Source organism: Aythya fuligula, chromosome 1, assembly GCF_009819795.1.
Source record: "Aythya fuligula isolate bAytFul2 chromosome 1, bAytFul2.pri, whole genome shotgun sequence".
NCBI lineage: Eukaryota > Metazoa > Chordata > Aves > Anseriformes > Anatidae > Aythya > Aythya fuligula.
Genome location: NC_045559.1, coordinates 108895373 through 108910444, shown reverse-complemented (window position 1 = coordinate 108910444; position 15072 = coordinate 108895373). Strand labels below are relative to the sequence as shown.

General features: G+C 33.8%; 1 protein-coding gene across 1 annotated transcript in view; it reads right to left on the bottom strand.

The window, feature by feature from the left end:
* Nucleotides 1–15072, bottom strand: part of TMPRSS15 (transmembrane serine protease 15) — a 93862-nt gene that overhangs the window by 44313 nt on the left and 34477 nt on the right. Inside the window, exons 4-8 of the mRNA XM_032195767.1 lie at nucleotides 6835–6965; nucleotides 6470–6537; nucleotides 5598–5639; nucleotides 2805–2947; nucleotides 1014–1058 (exon numbers count right to left, since the gene is read on the bottom strand). Of these exons, the coding sequence (XP_032051658.1) occupies nucleotides 1014–1058; nucleotides 2805–2947; nucleotides 5598–5639; nucleotides 6470–6537; nucleotides 6835–6965 (429 nt within the window). The remainder of the gene's footprint in view (nucleotides 1–1013; nucleotides 1059–2804; nucleotides 2948–5597; nucleotides 5640–6469; nucleotides 6538–6834; nucleotides 6966–15072) is intronic.

The window sequence follows — 15072 nt, the reverse complement described above, 5'->3', positions numbered from 1 at the left end:
TCTCTATATTATACTACCAGTTTATGACTTTTGCTGGCAGAAGTTGCTGATCATTGGACATTACAGACAGTTACTTTTGTTAGATGTTCCTGCCTTTCAATACCTACTAGTGCAGAAACTTGCAAGAAGACTTCCTAGTAATGTTCTATCCATGTCAGCAAACGTGAGGGCACAGCTCCTCTGGCATAGAGGAGAGCCCAGCAGAAAGTGCAGGGAGGGTGATGAAGGTTTGACACAGATCCAACTTTTTTTTGACCCTCCAATTAAGCTCTTACAGTTTTTTTTACAGACACAAAGAAACCAACGGAGTTAGTGAGCATACAAAAACGACAGAGTTGGGAGTTGGACTCGACGATCCTTGTGGGTGTCTTTTCCCCCTTCCTCTGGCACCTTCCCCTCACTCCCATTTTCTTCTTGCTTTAGACCTTAGGACTCACAGGCACATTGAAACAGCATATCAGAGGAAGGGATAGGTAGGAGAAAACCAGTATATTATCAGTCTTCAGCTGTACCATTGGTAATAAGGAGCAGTAATAACTACTCAACAATGACTAAATGTTAGACTACTGAAAAATACTTTGCTCATACAAACCAAGTATTAAAACATCAAGTATTATCTTTGCTTGTCATAAGATTTCCAGACTGTCAGTGGAATGAAAGTCTATTAACGCTGCTCAGTATATCAGTAACCATAGCATGAGGTTGGGCAGCATCATCTACCTGTCTGAATCTGTGAAGACTTCAGTTTATGACTCAGCTGTTTGACAGAGATCCAACTTTTGCTTTGACCCTCCAATTAAACTCTTACAGTTTTTTACAGACTTTAGATCACTGGTTTCTCAAATGGTCAGAAATGATGAAGATCAGCTAACTATCACTGAATGGACTCTACCTGTCAAGACTCAATTACAGTCAACACAGCTTTGCTAAGTTATACCAACTGAACAACAATTCTTGTTTCTTCTGTTGTACTGATAAGAAAAAATAGTTTCTGTTTTATGAAGGATACTGACCTGATGAAGTTAAAGGCAACATTGTAGTAAGGTTTTCAGCAAACTCTGGAAGAAAGGAAGTTCATTATAAACTCCTTTTATAGTGCAGTATCTAGTTTTATACAACTCAGGAAAACAAAGGTTAAAAACAAACAACAAACAAGAGCTGTGACTATTTCTCTTGAATCACTAGTAGTGTCCTGCATCCATCCGTCTGAACATTTTACAATATTCCCAGCCTTTTCAGAAACTTTGACCTTCCAGAGAAGACAAGGTCTCTTAATTCCTTTCTATCTTCAATCCCGATTGATTATCTCACACCTAAAATGTCTTCATCTGGAAAATGTCTATCTTGACACAAAGGAGCTTTTCAGAGCACCTGTGTCATAAACAGTATTTACATCAGATAAATGAGTTAAAATTAACCTGGGATGATTTGCAAGAAAGAAAGTTACTTTTAGTCACTGTGGAAGTTGATTTCAAGCAAATCACACCTGATTACAGTGTTATAGTTCCCTACCCCTTTGAAATAGAAATAAAACTTCTCTTGCAGAACATAATGACATATAGGAAGTAAAAGTGCTATGTATGATTATGATTTTTGATTAGTTACAGTTATTTATTGCAGGACTCTTGATGGAATGGACACATGAAATCTCATGTGAAGAGAGACATTTTAATGACGTTCATCAATAGATATATAATCTTCTAAAAGGCTCTTCATTATTTTCTTTTGGTGGCTTTTTTCAAGCACAATAAGCAATCACTTCCCACAGTGATTTGCAGTTATTTAGACCAACTTATACATGACGCAAGTAGTAAAGAAAAATAAAGATATCAAGATGCTGAATTTACCCTTTGAATATCTGAAGCAGTTAGCAAAGAATTCACCTTTGAGAATAAGGTAAGAGATGTTGCACAACAGATGCCCCACTCCTCTTAAGCAATTGGTAGCTACTTAATAATAATTCCATCAGGTATTAAGATGTCATCTTCCACTTCAAAGGATTCAAATTACATATTATCGTTATCTCCAATGAAGGCCTGTTTGGATGCTTATTGAAGTCAAAAGAAAGATTTCCATTGATTTTGCTGGGCTTCTACTTAGGCTTTGAAAATTTTTCTCATACTTGCATAAAATCACTATATTTGCATATTTGCTGAATTTAAAATCATTTACTCTTTAAATTTACACTATACTACTCGCTAACACTAAAACATTTAGTCTTTAAATTTACAGTATTTAGTCTGCACTATATACTAATTTAGTTTTTAGTATTACACTAATTTAGTCATTTACATTTCACCTAAGTATCAGAGAAATTTGAAGTCAATTCCTTGGGCATGCTTCTCTGGAAGATACATTCTGTATTTGGTTTGTTATTCTTTTTGACATCTTTTCAATAAATGAGTCCTCACGTACTGTGAGGCTGAGCCCTTTTCCATATTCTTTAGCAAAACAAAATGATAATTGCATTTACTTAAAGAAACACCACAGTTGGGGCTTAATTGCTTTAATTTGAGGGGCAACGGAATTACAAATGTTACGTTACGTAAAAGAGATTAAATTCAGTGATTATGACTTGGAAATCACTAATTTGTCCTTTGTTCCTTCCTTAGTCAACATATGCTAAGCTGATTCATACTTTCTAGGTGACAAGGTTCTTTCACCTGCTCATATAGGTTGTGTGGTGGAGAAGGAGTACACCCATGTGCATAACAATCTTTCTGATGGCTGGGATCCAAAGATATTGCACATGTTAACAGTAGTTCTCAAAGTTTTGTATCAAGATAAATGTTTATTAGCATTACCTGTGATTTGTATGCTGTTCATATCAATTTTCAAAGTCTGAACAAGATCAGTTGTATTTGCGTCAATACCCAAAAGCAACTCATTTTTTATTTTCTCAACCGTTACCCTCTGGGTAAGATAAAGGTGGAAGATCACAACGACACTAGCAATATAAAACAGAGAAGATGATTAGTTAAGCAAGATGATGCAATAAATCTGAAATTTTGCTAATTAATACTTTGATAATATTTCATTCCAACACAGGTTCAATTGTGGGTCCCTTCTACCTCAGGATTCTATTTGAAAACTCAAAGTACCATAAAGTGTTGGCTGGTCAACATAATACTTGAAGAAATAGCTCTTAATTATCAGGTCGTTTAAAATGTTAGAGAAACATTTATTCTTTCTTTTGCAGCTCTTATATTCACTGTGGGAGAAAAAAATAATAGCATTGATATCAATTGCTGCAATGGAGCTGAATTCAAGTCAACCAAAGGAGATGTGGGTTTATTAATTATTGAACAGGTGTCCTAGTTTAACCTCTAAAATACTAATTGAGAACCTTGAAATGTTTACATCATAAAAACATAACACAAACTGATCACTTCTATATATCAAACATCATGTATGGATTCTGCATCCATAAGGATCCTGTGTGTGATTATTTGTATTCTCATAAGGAATCATTAAAGGCTGAAATCACAGATATTTTGAAATAAGTGGTTAAACTATATTTAATTTCCATAGGCCCTGAATTTTATCTAGAATTCAGTCTCTTTCCATCCCTCCTAGACACTATTATAACATTCTATATTTGTAGCTAAATTAAGGTAGTGTCAAAAAATGATTGCTGTTTTTTTTTGTTTGTTTGTTTGTTTGTTTTTCATTTACTTACTTTTATTTGTAATCTTTTTTATTCTTAAGCATTTATAATACCCAATGGCATCAGACTCAGAAGTGTTTTTTGATACAGGGTGATTAAGCTTGCAGTTGTGCTGAACACAGTTTGCAGTATATGGAAGAACTCTCCTTTTTAATTTCTTGCTTGTTTCTGATAACCTCTAGGCCATGCTGAGTAAACAAAAGCTTTTATTGCTATCCTTGTGACTCAGCAGAGTCTCAAGGGTAAAATAACGAGGTTGCCAGAAGGGATATAACTTTTTCTTTAATGAAAAGAGTCAAATAGAAAATCATTTATGGGATAAACAAGTATTATTTTAAAGTAAAAATGAAGACAGATACTTTCTGATTTATTAAAAGTAAGATCTAACTTTCACAGACATCAGATTTTGTGCGACTTCTGTTGTTTCAGTGTCGAGATACAGAGGTAGAATTCATTTGACCAAATATAGATATTTACAGTGCAAATATCTAGATTTTCATTGTAGTTCACGGAAGGAAATGAGCTATTCTTTGATCTCTTCCTAAAAAGGCATTTAAATATACTAGATGAGAAAACTCTAAAAGTAACCTTTTTTTTTTTTTTTTTTTTTTTTTCCCCATTGCTTATAAAGTGAGTCCTGAGCAACTAGCTCAGAGATATCTTTATCTTCAATACCAAAATTTTTAGTATGTCCTACTGTATGCTCAGAAACCTGAGAATTTTGCTACTTGGATCTTATCCACTCAGGGGCAACAGCCTGGGAGGGACTTATTCCTCTGTTGTCTACTTCTTTCTTGTTATAAAGCCCTTCATAATGTGATCATACTTCACCTCTTTCTAATTAGTTTTATGCCCTCACTGTTTCAATCAAATGATTGCTCTATTTCAAATCTGCTTCTCATTTTCAGCATACATATGCTTGGCAAATATCTCTTTTTCTTTTGCCAGAATGGTCATTCAATTGAACTATCTCATCTAAATATTTGTCCATTTTATGTTTGTACAGAAAACAATTATATCACAGTTATAGAAAAAACAACTGATATCACAGTATTACAGAATGTTTTAGCTTGAAAGAGACTTCTGGAGGTCAACTTGTCCAACCCGTCTTCTCAAGCAGGGCCACCTAGAGCTGCTTGCCCAGGACCATGTCTAGATGGCCTTTGAATATCATCACAGAGGAAGATTCTACAACCTCTCTGGGCAACCTGTTCCAGTGCTCAGTCACCCCTACAGCAAAAAGTGTTTTCTTTATGTTCAGATGGGTCCTCTTTTGTGGGCTTGTGCCCACTACCTCTTGTATTGTCATATATAGATTTCCTCCTTTTCTCATATTTTCTACAGAGAAAATGTCTATTAACATCATCAACTGTCATGTAATGACCACTTTTTAATTAATTGCCTCATCTTGCATATAAGGTAACTAATTTTGTCATTCATTCCTCAAGGTCTTTCAGTTCTCCTATAGTTCTGATCTTTTCTGTTTTGTTCCTGCTTATTATAGTGTGTCACCTGACCTTTCTTTAGCAGAAATACTTTTTCTGCTAAAAACATATGTAACGTAGGTTACATATGATCACACATAATACATAGATCAGTCCCCCTGTATAAGTAGTTTTTCACAAGCAAGCGTAGCACAAAACAATATACCTTCTTTTCTAGCTAGTTTCTTATCTATGCCACTGTTCTTACTTTTCCCATTTTTCTTCTGAATTGACAATCCCAGAGACTATTACATTTTCTTTTGTTCTAATCTTGAAGGATGTTTTTGAAGGAAAGGTATGGATTATATCAAACTTCATATGCTCTTCAGAGAGCATATTGACTCCTAAAATACATTTTTTAATTATTCATTGTCCCACAGAGTAATTTTCTAAAGTAATATCCTTTTTCTATTCTCTTGCCTATGTATTTTGTTCTAGGTAGTTACCCAGTTTGAGACTTGAAGTTTTCATGAATTTCTTCAGGCTTCCTGTAGGTGGAAAAAAAAAAAATGTTTATGAAGAGTGTTCTGGAACTGTTAAATAGTGGGAGACAGCATTACACTTATTTTGTAGAATCAAGACCTTATGAAGAACAGTGCAGGTGAAATTAATACCACAGATCTCACTCCATTTACCAGATTTATTTTTTTTAATATATATATTTATTTATTTTTTTTGCCAGATAGCTTTCTGTATGACAACCAAAGTAAGAAGATATTGAAAAAGTATTTAAAAAAAAATTAATCAATGAAGCAGCTCTTACTATCTTACTGACTCTCTAGGACACACAGGATGCAGCTTTACATCCTTTACATGGTGTTAAGTGACAGCCCCTGTGCAAACACCTGAAGGGTTATGAAATAAATACATCTTTGTCCATAGGGACATCTGAGCGCACTTCCATTCATCTCAGTTTATGCCAACAGGAGATCACTGTCCTGAACTTTCTTCTAGGTGGCAAGAACAGCAACCCTGCAAATGTAGCACAACTAACAAATCTTGGTGGAAAAAAAAAAGGGGGGGGGGGGGAGGGGTTAGCAATTCTGTCACATATGGAAAATGTGACAAAATTTTGAGTTAGTCTTAGTCCTCAGCCTTGTTTGGTCAAGGCACAGACATACAGGAATCTGAGAAGGAAATTTGCCCAGAGAAACACAGCTGTGCCAAACTTTCCACAGCAGCACTTTGAAGACATAAGAAGTGAAAGAAATGCTATACAAAGGATGACTTGAAAAGCAAGGTATTGCTTTTGAGAGAAATAGCTAAATGAGGACTTTTGACAACATTTATTTGAGAAGTATAATTTAACTGTACCTACTTGAACTGGAAAATTTCACATCTCTCAAATTCATTTGTCAGAATACTTGCTTGAAAAATTTCTTGTATCTGTACAAAGAAGAGAAATCTTGAACCAATACGGTAATGGAAAATACAGTGTTGCACAATGCATTCATGGTTTTAATACTGACTTTTTTCCTCCTTATATCTAGACTACAGAAGCAACCATTTTCTTTGATGCTTCACGGATTTTCACTGATAAAAAATATATATTGAGTTCTGAGTGAGCTTAGGACCTTAACTATCACATTTTGGAGAGAGTAAAAAAGCATCAACAGCAGGTTACATCAGGAAATTAATATAGCTATCACATACTCTTGGTTTAAGAGATAAATAGGTTCTTACCAACTGTTCAACATCAAAGGCAAGGATTTTGAAGTCAGCTGATGATCTATCATACAAAGAAGGAGTGAATGTTGTCCCAGAGACTATTTTAAATGTTCCCACATAGAGATGACTATTCCCATCTGTTTCAACTGGATAATTAAAAACAAAATTAAGTAATTTGAATTATATAGAAATAATAATCATCAATAGATTAATTTTTACCTGTTTTGCTTTGTATTGAGATATTTGCCTAGTACTGATTTTAAAAAACTTTGAGACAATTTTCAACTAAAGTACAGTATCTACAATTGTAAATAGATAGTGAAAACTATTTGTCCTTGGTTCTCATTTTCTATTTCATACTAAATGCTGAACTTTCCGGCAGCACTGTGAACAGATAAAGGAGAATGGTATTACATTGAGGGTGACTGAGCACTGGAACAGGTTGCCCAGAGAGGCTGTAGAGTCTCCACCCTTGGAGATATTCAAAAGCATTTAGGACATGGGTCTAGGCAAGCAGTCATAGGTGGACCTACATGAGCACAGGACTTGGACCAGATAATATCCAGAGGTCCTTTCCAACATCAGCTACTCTGTGATTCTATGAACCTGTGTAGCATGTCAATCTATGTCTAGCACAAGGGACAAGGAAACACTGGAAGCATGATGGTTTGTGAATTTATTTTTTTTTGTGTGTGTGTGTTCTTGATTAAAAATATTAAAAACTACTGCTTCACATTTTCTGTATTAAAAGCAGTGTTGCTTTTATATAAATGTAGATTGTTTTTGATGATAACACTGGAAACACTTGTCTCACACTAGATAAATTATTTTTGACCTGAAATGTCCTACCACTACATAAATGAAATGCCAGGAGAATTTATACAAAACTAAATAATCGGTTCTTACTGCAAATTTGATCATGATTTTTAATATGCTATAGCATATGAGATATACATAAAAATATTCATTCTACATTAAAAATACATCCTCACTGTATAACATACTGGAAGTTTTTAGATTAAGACCTGAATAAGACATTAACATGTGGTTGACAGAAAACATCATTTTGCTTACCAGTTACACTACCAGTGGTATTTTTAGGTTGTTTTTAAAGATATTAACACCCCAAACGAGTTTTAATTAAACAAACAAACAAAAAACAAACAAACCAACAGATAACTGAGAAACAGCTTGTGATGGACAGCACAACCTAGTGACACCAATTTCCTAATATCAACCTGTAACAGTAGATTACTTTCAGCTTCTTTAAAGGCCACTTATCCTTTCATCAACTGCAAATCTATTTAAACAATTTTTTTTAAACAGTAAAAGTTTTTTTATTATTACATGACATACATAATGTTTTAAGTGTTTTATTATTAGTTATATGTGATAAATCTCTTAGTAATGCATCTTCTAAAAGAAAGATACAGGGGAAGCTCCATGTCTCTCTTGTACTAGGGAGCCCAGAACTGGACACAGCATTCCAGGTGTGGCCTTCCAGTGCACAGTCAACATATACCTCAAAAAATCTTTAAATCAAATTTTCAGTTCCATCTCAAAATCTTGCTACGTAGATTTTTTAAATTTAGTTTACTTTGATCATAAGTAATGTGACTATCACATTGTGAGCACTGTCTAGATAGGAAGAAATACCTCCTATTAACTTTACACAAGGCTAGGAGCTGACTGTCTAATGCAGGATCTCTCTCACACCAATACATTTTAAAAGATGGAAAAAAAAAAAGAAAAAAAAAAATGAGTTGTAGAACAGTAGAACACCTTAAAATTCCCCAGAGACTCCAGTGGATTATGACTATCTTTAAGAGTCAAACATTACACATGGAGAAAAAAGCAGAAATTCACAAACAATTTGCAATATTATGTTCACTATTGGATAAATATGACTGAATAACCAAAGCCTTACAGTGTCAATTGCATTCCAAGAGCCTTTCCCAAAGTCTATGACATGAAAATTATTTTACTTCAGACATACTTCAAGTACTTATATTTTTGCTTATTTTGTTTACATCAATTTCCAGGGGAGGAAAGAAGGAAAGTGTAAAACAAACCAACTATCCAAAAGCATTAAAAGCATAGCATGAAATATGAAATATAATTACAATGACACTGTCTTCAAAGTCTGAACTTCTACTGATGAACTCCTGAACAGGTTAAAGGTTACTTACCTTGTTCTAACTCCTGGATTGTTAACCATGAAAGTACAATAAGCCCAACACAAACACAAACAAAAAGTGCAAGCAAAGAAGCAAACCAAATTTCATAGTAACTAAGAGGAACATATTTCTCATCAGATGACTTTTTCGGCTTCATTTCTGTCTTGAAAACCTGTTTCAACTAAGGTCTGACATAAGACACAAATAATGTGAAAAGGAGGGCAATAGTACACGAGAACATCTGTTTATTTATAGGAGACGCCTGTAGATTAATTACACCATAAAACTTCATTTACAGTTTTTTACAACATTGCTGAACAGTCATATTTACGCACAAGATATGCAAATGTGAAAAAATCTCTTCAGAAAGGAAGTGATAAAGTTTCTGTTCCAGATAAAAAATAAACATAACCACAAAAATACGAGTGGTTACCAGATTTGCACTATTTCACTTTTTTAAGGTGAAAAAGTGAAAATTAAAATAAAAGAATGTTGTCGGATTTACAGTCTCTACGTGTTTTTTTTGGTAATTCTTTGCACTTGCAGTTATGAGAAAAATAGCGAAAGCCATATCTCTTTTTTTTTTTTTTTTTTTTTTTTTTTTTTTTTTTTTAATCTGCTTAAAAAGCTAACTTAAGTATTGATATTCAATATTTTTTCAGAAACTTTACTGGAGTCATACTGGTGAAATTTTAGATTAGGCTGTTAGGCTTCTGCCTCTACCTTTGCTGAGGTAGAAGCCTAACAGATTCACAATTTATTTGGTTTATATTGCATCCACATCTTCAGCTCCACAGGATTTATGGCCTTATTGGGCTGCTTTTATTTTCTTGTTTAATCATTCTCCAGTACAGGGTGAAAAATCTGCTGACATAGAAAGGAGAGAATGTTGTGTTCAGATAATTCCTCTAATATCCAGTCTATCACAAACACACCTAATGCCTGACATTCTATTAATGACTAGCAATCTGTGAGAAAATGTTTTGGTTACCTACAGAGACTTGCCCTCCACTGTCAAAATGAAATGGAAATTGGCTTTCTTATGGCAGATGTTTTTAGATGTTTGTGTGATTTGTCCCTTTTGCTATGAATACTTTCGGACCAGGAGGCAGAAGAACAAATCAACAGATCTGCAGTGGAAGCATAGAAGCAGAATAAGAGCCTATTTTTACAAAATAAACAGAATTTTAAATAGGAGCTCATATAGAAGCACAACTTTCCAGCAGTGTTGTACATCAAAAAAAAATAAAAAAATAAAAATAAAAATAAATAAATGCACATTGCTTATCTTTAACTCTTCTAACTGCACATATTGAGGATGAGGAAAATATGTGACAGCGTCAAACTTTGTATGAAATGAAAAAATGAAAAACATATGATTTACTAAATAAGGTATCAGTATTTACAGTAGTTAAAAACGTAGTTGTTTGTGTAACCCACTACTTAAAATTGCTTGATTTTGAATGTCATGATACACAACACTACTGTTGTCTGGTTTTTTTTTTTGTAAATGTCATGCAAAACATATTTGCAGCAGCAAAATGTAGCTTGGCAGATGAGTTGTGATTTAACAGAAGACTACACAGACTTTGTATACACTCTATTTTCACTGATTTCCAGAATAATCCAGTTTAGCGGACTTGTTCGATCTTCAGTTGTCTTGGATGGGTATTTTTTATCCTGATGTTCTCAGAAAAGATCCAAAAAATTTAGAAGTGCATACTGTATTAAAGACACAAGTAACTTTTCTTTAAATTGGTCTAGGGATGGTCAAAATACTATGTTGTAGGTCACAAAAATGTTCAACAAATGACTGACCTGATTCCCTGAAGCAATCAGGAAAACAGCAGTTTTGGAAAGACTTGCATTTTTTAGTCAAGTGAAAGCTGTGAAGGAGGAATGTCTTCTTTTTCCCTCTGAAGCCATACAGTTTGATCTAATACACAAATAAAGAGATTTCAGAGTCATGTAACAAGTACAACTTCCCAATGGCATAGGTGATATAGAGCTTCACTAGTTTAAGTCCAAGGTAGGAAGACAGAGAAGGCAGCTGAACACTGATCTCTCCTTTCAGTTCTTAAGCACTGCCCAAAATGTTCTATGTTTATATTTGAACGACAACTGCTGAAAAATCTGGAGTTGAGTTTTGGCAGGTCTTCTCACACTGGAAGATTTATTGGCAGTGTGAAGATCTGCTCATGGAGTTGTCTGAGACTACCCAAGAACTTTCATATAAACAGCTGACAAGAAGTAAGAGTTTCACAGGGATGATCACTATAAAGACAGGATGTATACTGCACAAAATAATTCAGCAAAGGGCAACTGAATGAAATCAAATAACTGATACATTTACTTTACATGGAAGATCGTGCTAAGATTCTGGCAAAATAGATCGTGAGGTGTTTTAGATTACTATTTCATGAACTAATATCTATGCTGCTTTGTGCATTCGTAATTTAAATTCTGATTTCCAATAAGCATAGAATCAAAATAAAAAAATAAAAATCCATATATTTCACTGAACCCTTGAAGAGCATTCAGAAACATGTATTAAAATCAACTGTTCAAAGAAATGATTTAAATGGATTGCTGGGAAACAATTTGTTTCCATCTGAATTAATCCATATCAGGAAAGTAATCAAAAATTAACTCCTGTCATAAGCAGTTGTAATTCTTGTGGTGAAAAAAAATAAAATCTTCTGCACAGAAGGCAAAGCTAGAATATATTACCTTTCCCCAAACCTGGAAGACTTTTTTTTTACTTTTTTTTTTTTTTTCTTTTCAAGAATCTTGTCAAGAATCTTCAACTTCCCCTTGTTTAAGCTGGTCCAGAAAGATTCTGCATGTCAGGATTGAATTTCCTTTCTGTATCAATCACCACTTTGCCTAACTTCACGTAGCTAAGTGCAACATTTATGTACTTTTCCAGAAGTTTCGATGTTGAATTAGAGAGTCCTATCTTAAGTCAGAATCAGAGGGATGCGTATCTCAATAGATTATAATAAAAAGTGGGGCAGATTAAGAGTATCCCGAAAGGAAATCTGTGATGAACCCAGTTTAATTCAGCAGAAGTGAATACAGAGCTAGCAGCAAGCACTGAAAGAGAAAGACTTTCATTTAACTTTAGAGATCTAATGGTGAGGGGAAGAATTTTCCCTCACTGAGGCAACTGTTCTTTCTTCATTGACTAAAGCAACATCATAGATAAAAGTTTTAACACAGACTCTAATTTTTAAGTAATTAAAACTAAGTGAGCTTCCCTTCTGCAAATAAGCTATATAGTCAATATTGAATTATTTAGTCGCTTTTGCATCCCTAAATAAATGTGTTTTCCTTATATGTCCCTTATTGTAAGGAGAAAAAGTAGTGGATCATGGGAACAATATCACAATAATAGCAATGAGAAACTAAAACACTACTGACAACTGAGTAATGGAAAGAACACACCAATGCAAAGTTCTCTGTGAGAACTAGGATAGGCTGAGGTAGGAACAGATATAGCACACAGGAAGGAATCAGACTCTTAACTTGACTGATAATGCTGATTGGCAAAATTAGTAGGTAAAGGACAAGGATCAAGAGGAAGCAACAACATTATTGCTCCTCTGATGTCATTAATGTAAAAGCTAGTATATTAATAATGGAAAAGTAGCTGAAAACAACAGTAAATTTGTCACAGTATAATAGTTCCTATGAATAAAACCAATTATAGCAACATTAATGTGCATTAATGTGCCAGATTTGTGGCTTGTAAGCCAATATGGAAATCTTGAAAGGAAAAGAAAAATGGCAGAGGAATGGTTTTCCTATTTCTTAGCTTTTATTCACAATAACAGAATAAATGCTGTCTCCTTTTTCTGTCCTAGGCACATGGCTTTTTTTTTTTTTTTTTTTTCAGAAGGCATATGTTTCCCAGGAAGTTTTGGAATAAAGACATCATATCTGTTTTTATGTCAAAGGGCAACAAGACATGGAAAAGAAAAAGATCTGAAACAAAGGCTTAGATGTAGGTTAGTCTAACCCCTTTTCATCCTATGTAAACCATATCAAGATATTTACAATTTCTAATCTCAAAAGTACCATTAAAAACACTAGCTTTAAATATATGTTTTCAGTATTTAACTACCCTTAAAAATGCATCCTCCTTTTTTTTTTTTTTTTTTTTTTTTTGTGCAGTTTCCAGAGATCTTTCCGAAGATTGTCAATGCTAACTAGCAAAATGTTATTCTTGAAACATATTTAAAATTTTGTGACTCAAAGTAACAACATGAGAAATGGGAAATTTCATGTTAAAATAAAAATTTAAACATCGACACATGCATTTCATAGGTGTTTTTTCAGCTACTGAGAACTTAGTATTCCCTGTTCTGCAGATCAGCTAGCTGAAGATACTTAAAAGGCCATCAATTATGAAATACTGGAATAGCACTCATTTCTCCTAAATTCAAGTGCTTTTCAAGTTCCAGTCTCCAGATTATCTTCACAAGGCAAACACATTTAAAAATAATCTCTTCTCTTAAAACTGTGGATGCAAAAATTATCTCTATTTCTAACCTATGTAATAAATACTACAAAAACTAAGGTCCATAACTTTCTCCAAAGGCTTATCCCAATTTGGGAAATATGTGCAAAATCCAATTTGATTTTATGAGACATTAGTACTCCTGTGTAGTTGTGTTATGGATACGACAGCACTTTTAGCTGACCGAGATTCTAGAAGGCACACCATAAAATATAAACCCTGAAGTATTTCTATTATTATGTTATGTTACCACCTCACAGGCATTACTGCTGGGTGACCACATTAGCCAGAGTAAAAGGAAACAAGATACACAGGTCAGAGAGAGAACACTTTATTTAAAAGATAAGATAGAAAAAAGGAAGAGGAGAAATCTGAAATCCCTGCAGATCACTCATCTAAATAGTGACCAAAATGAGGAGCAAGCTGAGACCAAAGCAGCCAAAGAAGAGCTGCTTTGAGAGAAATAAATATTTACCTAGTGCTCAATATGTCAAATGTAAGACTGCTCTCTCTAAATACAGTTATTACAAAGCAAGTTAACAGTGAGACTTTTTTTTTTTATGTTAAAGATTCCCTGGCATGGCCTTTGAAAAACAGTCAGCCTTAGTCTTGGTCCTTTCTTTTTGAAATCTACAGTAAATCTTTCAGTAGAAGCTGAGCTGGACTGGTAGAAGAATTACATCAGTGCAGATTGCCTTGAAAAATCTCACTTCACACCTAGCTGTAAGACAATTACATGTTGGCTCAATGTATTTCTAATTGTTTTCAGTGAAAGGTATGATAAGAAAATGATTGTGTGGCATCTTTCAAGATCCCCAAATAAGATAACACAGATCAAAAGTTTGATCACTCTTATTTTTTTGTCCTCTACTTGACCCTTTTTGTTCTATACTTGACCCTTGAAATGACTACTGAGCAAAGATAATTTATATTCTTTTAAACACATGTTAAAATGCATCCAGGTTAGGCCTTTGTGGTAATGCATCTAGCTTCTTGCACCAAATTAACTTTTCACAGTAGACATTTGATGAGACAATGGAGAAATAGAATGTACAGTGGGTTTCTTATTTTTATTTTTTTTCATGATAATTATTTTAATAGAAGCTGACAGATAATACAGAAGGATGAGGAAAATGCACATGGATTTCAAAAATGGAATCAACTTGTCATATAATTACTTTCTCAAAGGTTCATAAAATTGGACTGAACTATTTGAGCAGGAGTTCAAATTGTGGTCACTATGTTCATATTGTTCATCATTACCCATTGTAAGTGCTACAAAAACAAAAATATTTCTCTCTTTTTGAAATGACATAAACACTCTTAACATGCTGAATAGGAAAAAAAGGTTTATAACTTGTGTTATTAAAACAATTGCGACTTCTTTATATTAATGTCCACCCAAAATGGGGAAAAACACACAGCATCAAATATGATGTACTAACTAGCACATGATGTACTAACAATGATATTTAAAATTATATAGCTTTTATTGATGACAGACTTTCAACCTCACTTTGTCTTCTTTAAAAGTAAGAATTACCACTGGAAAAA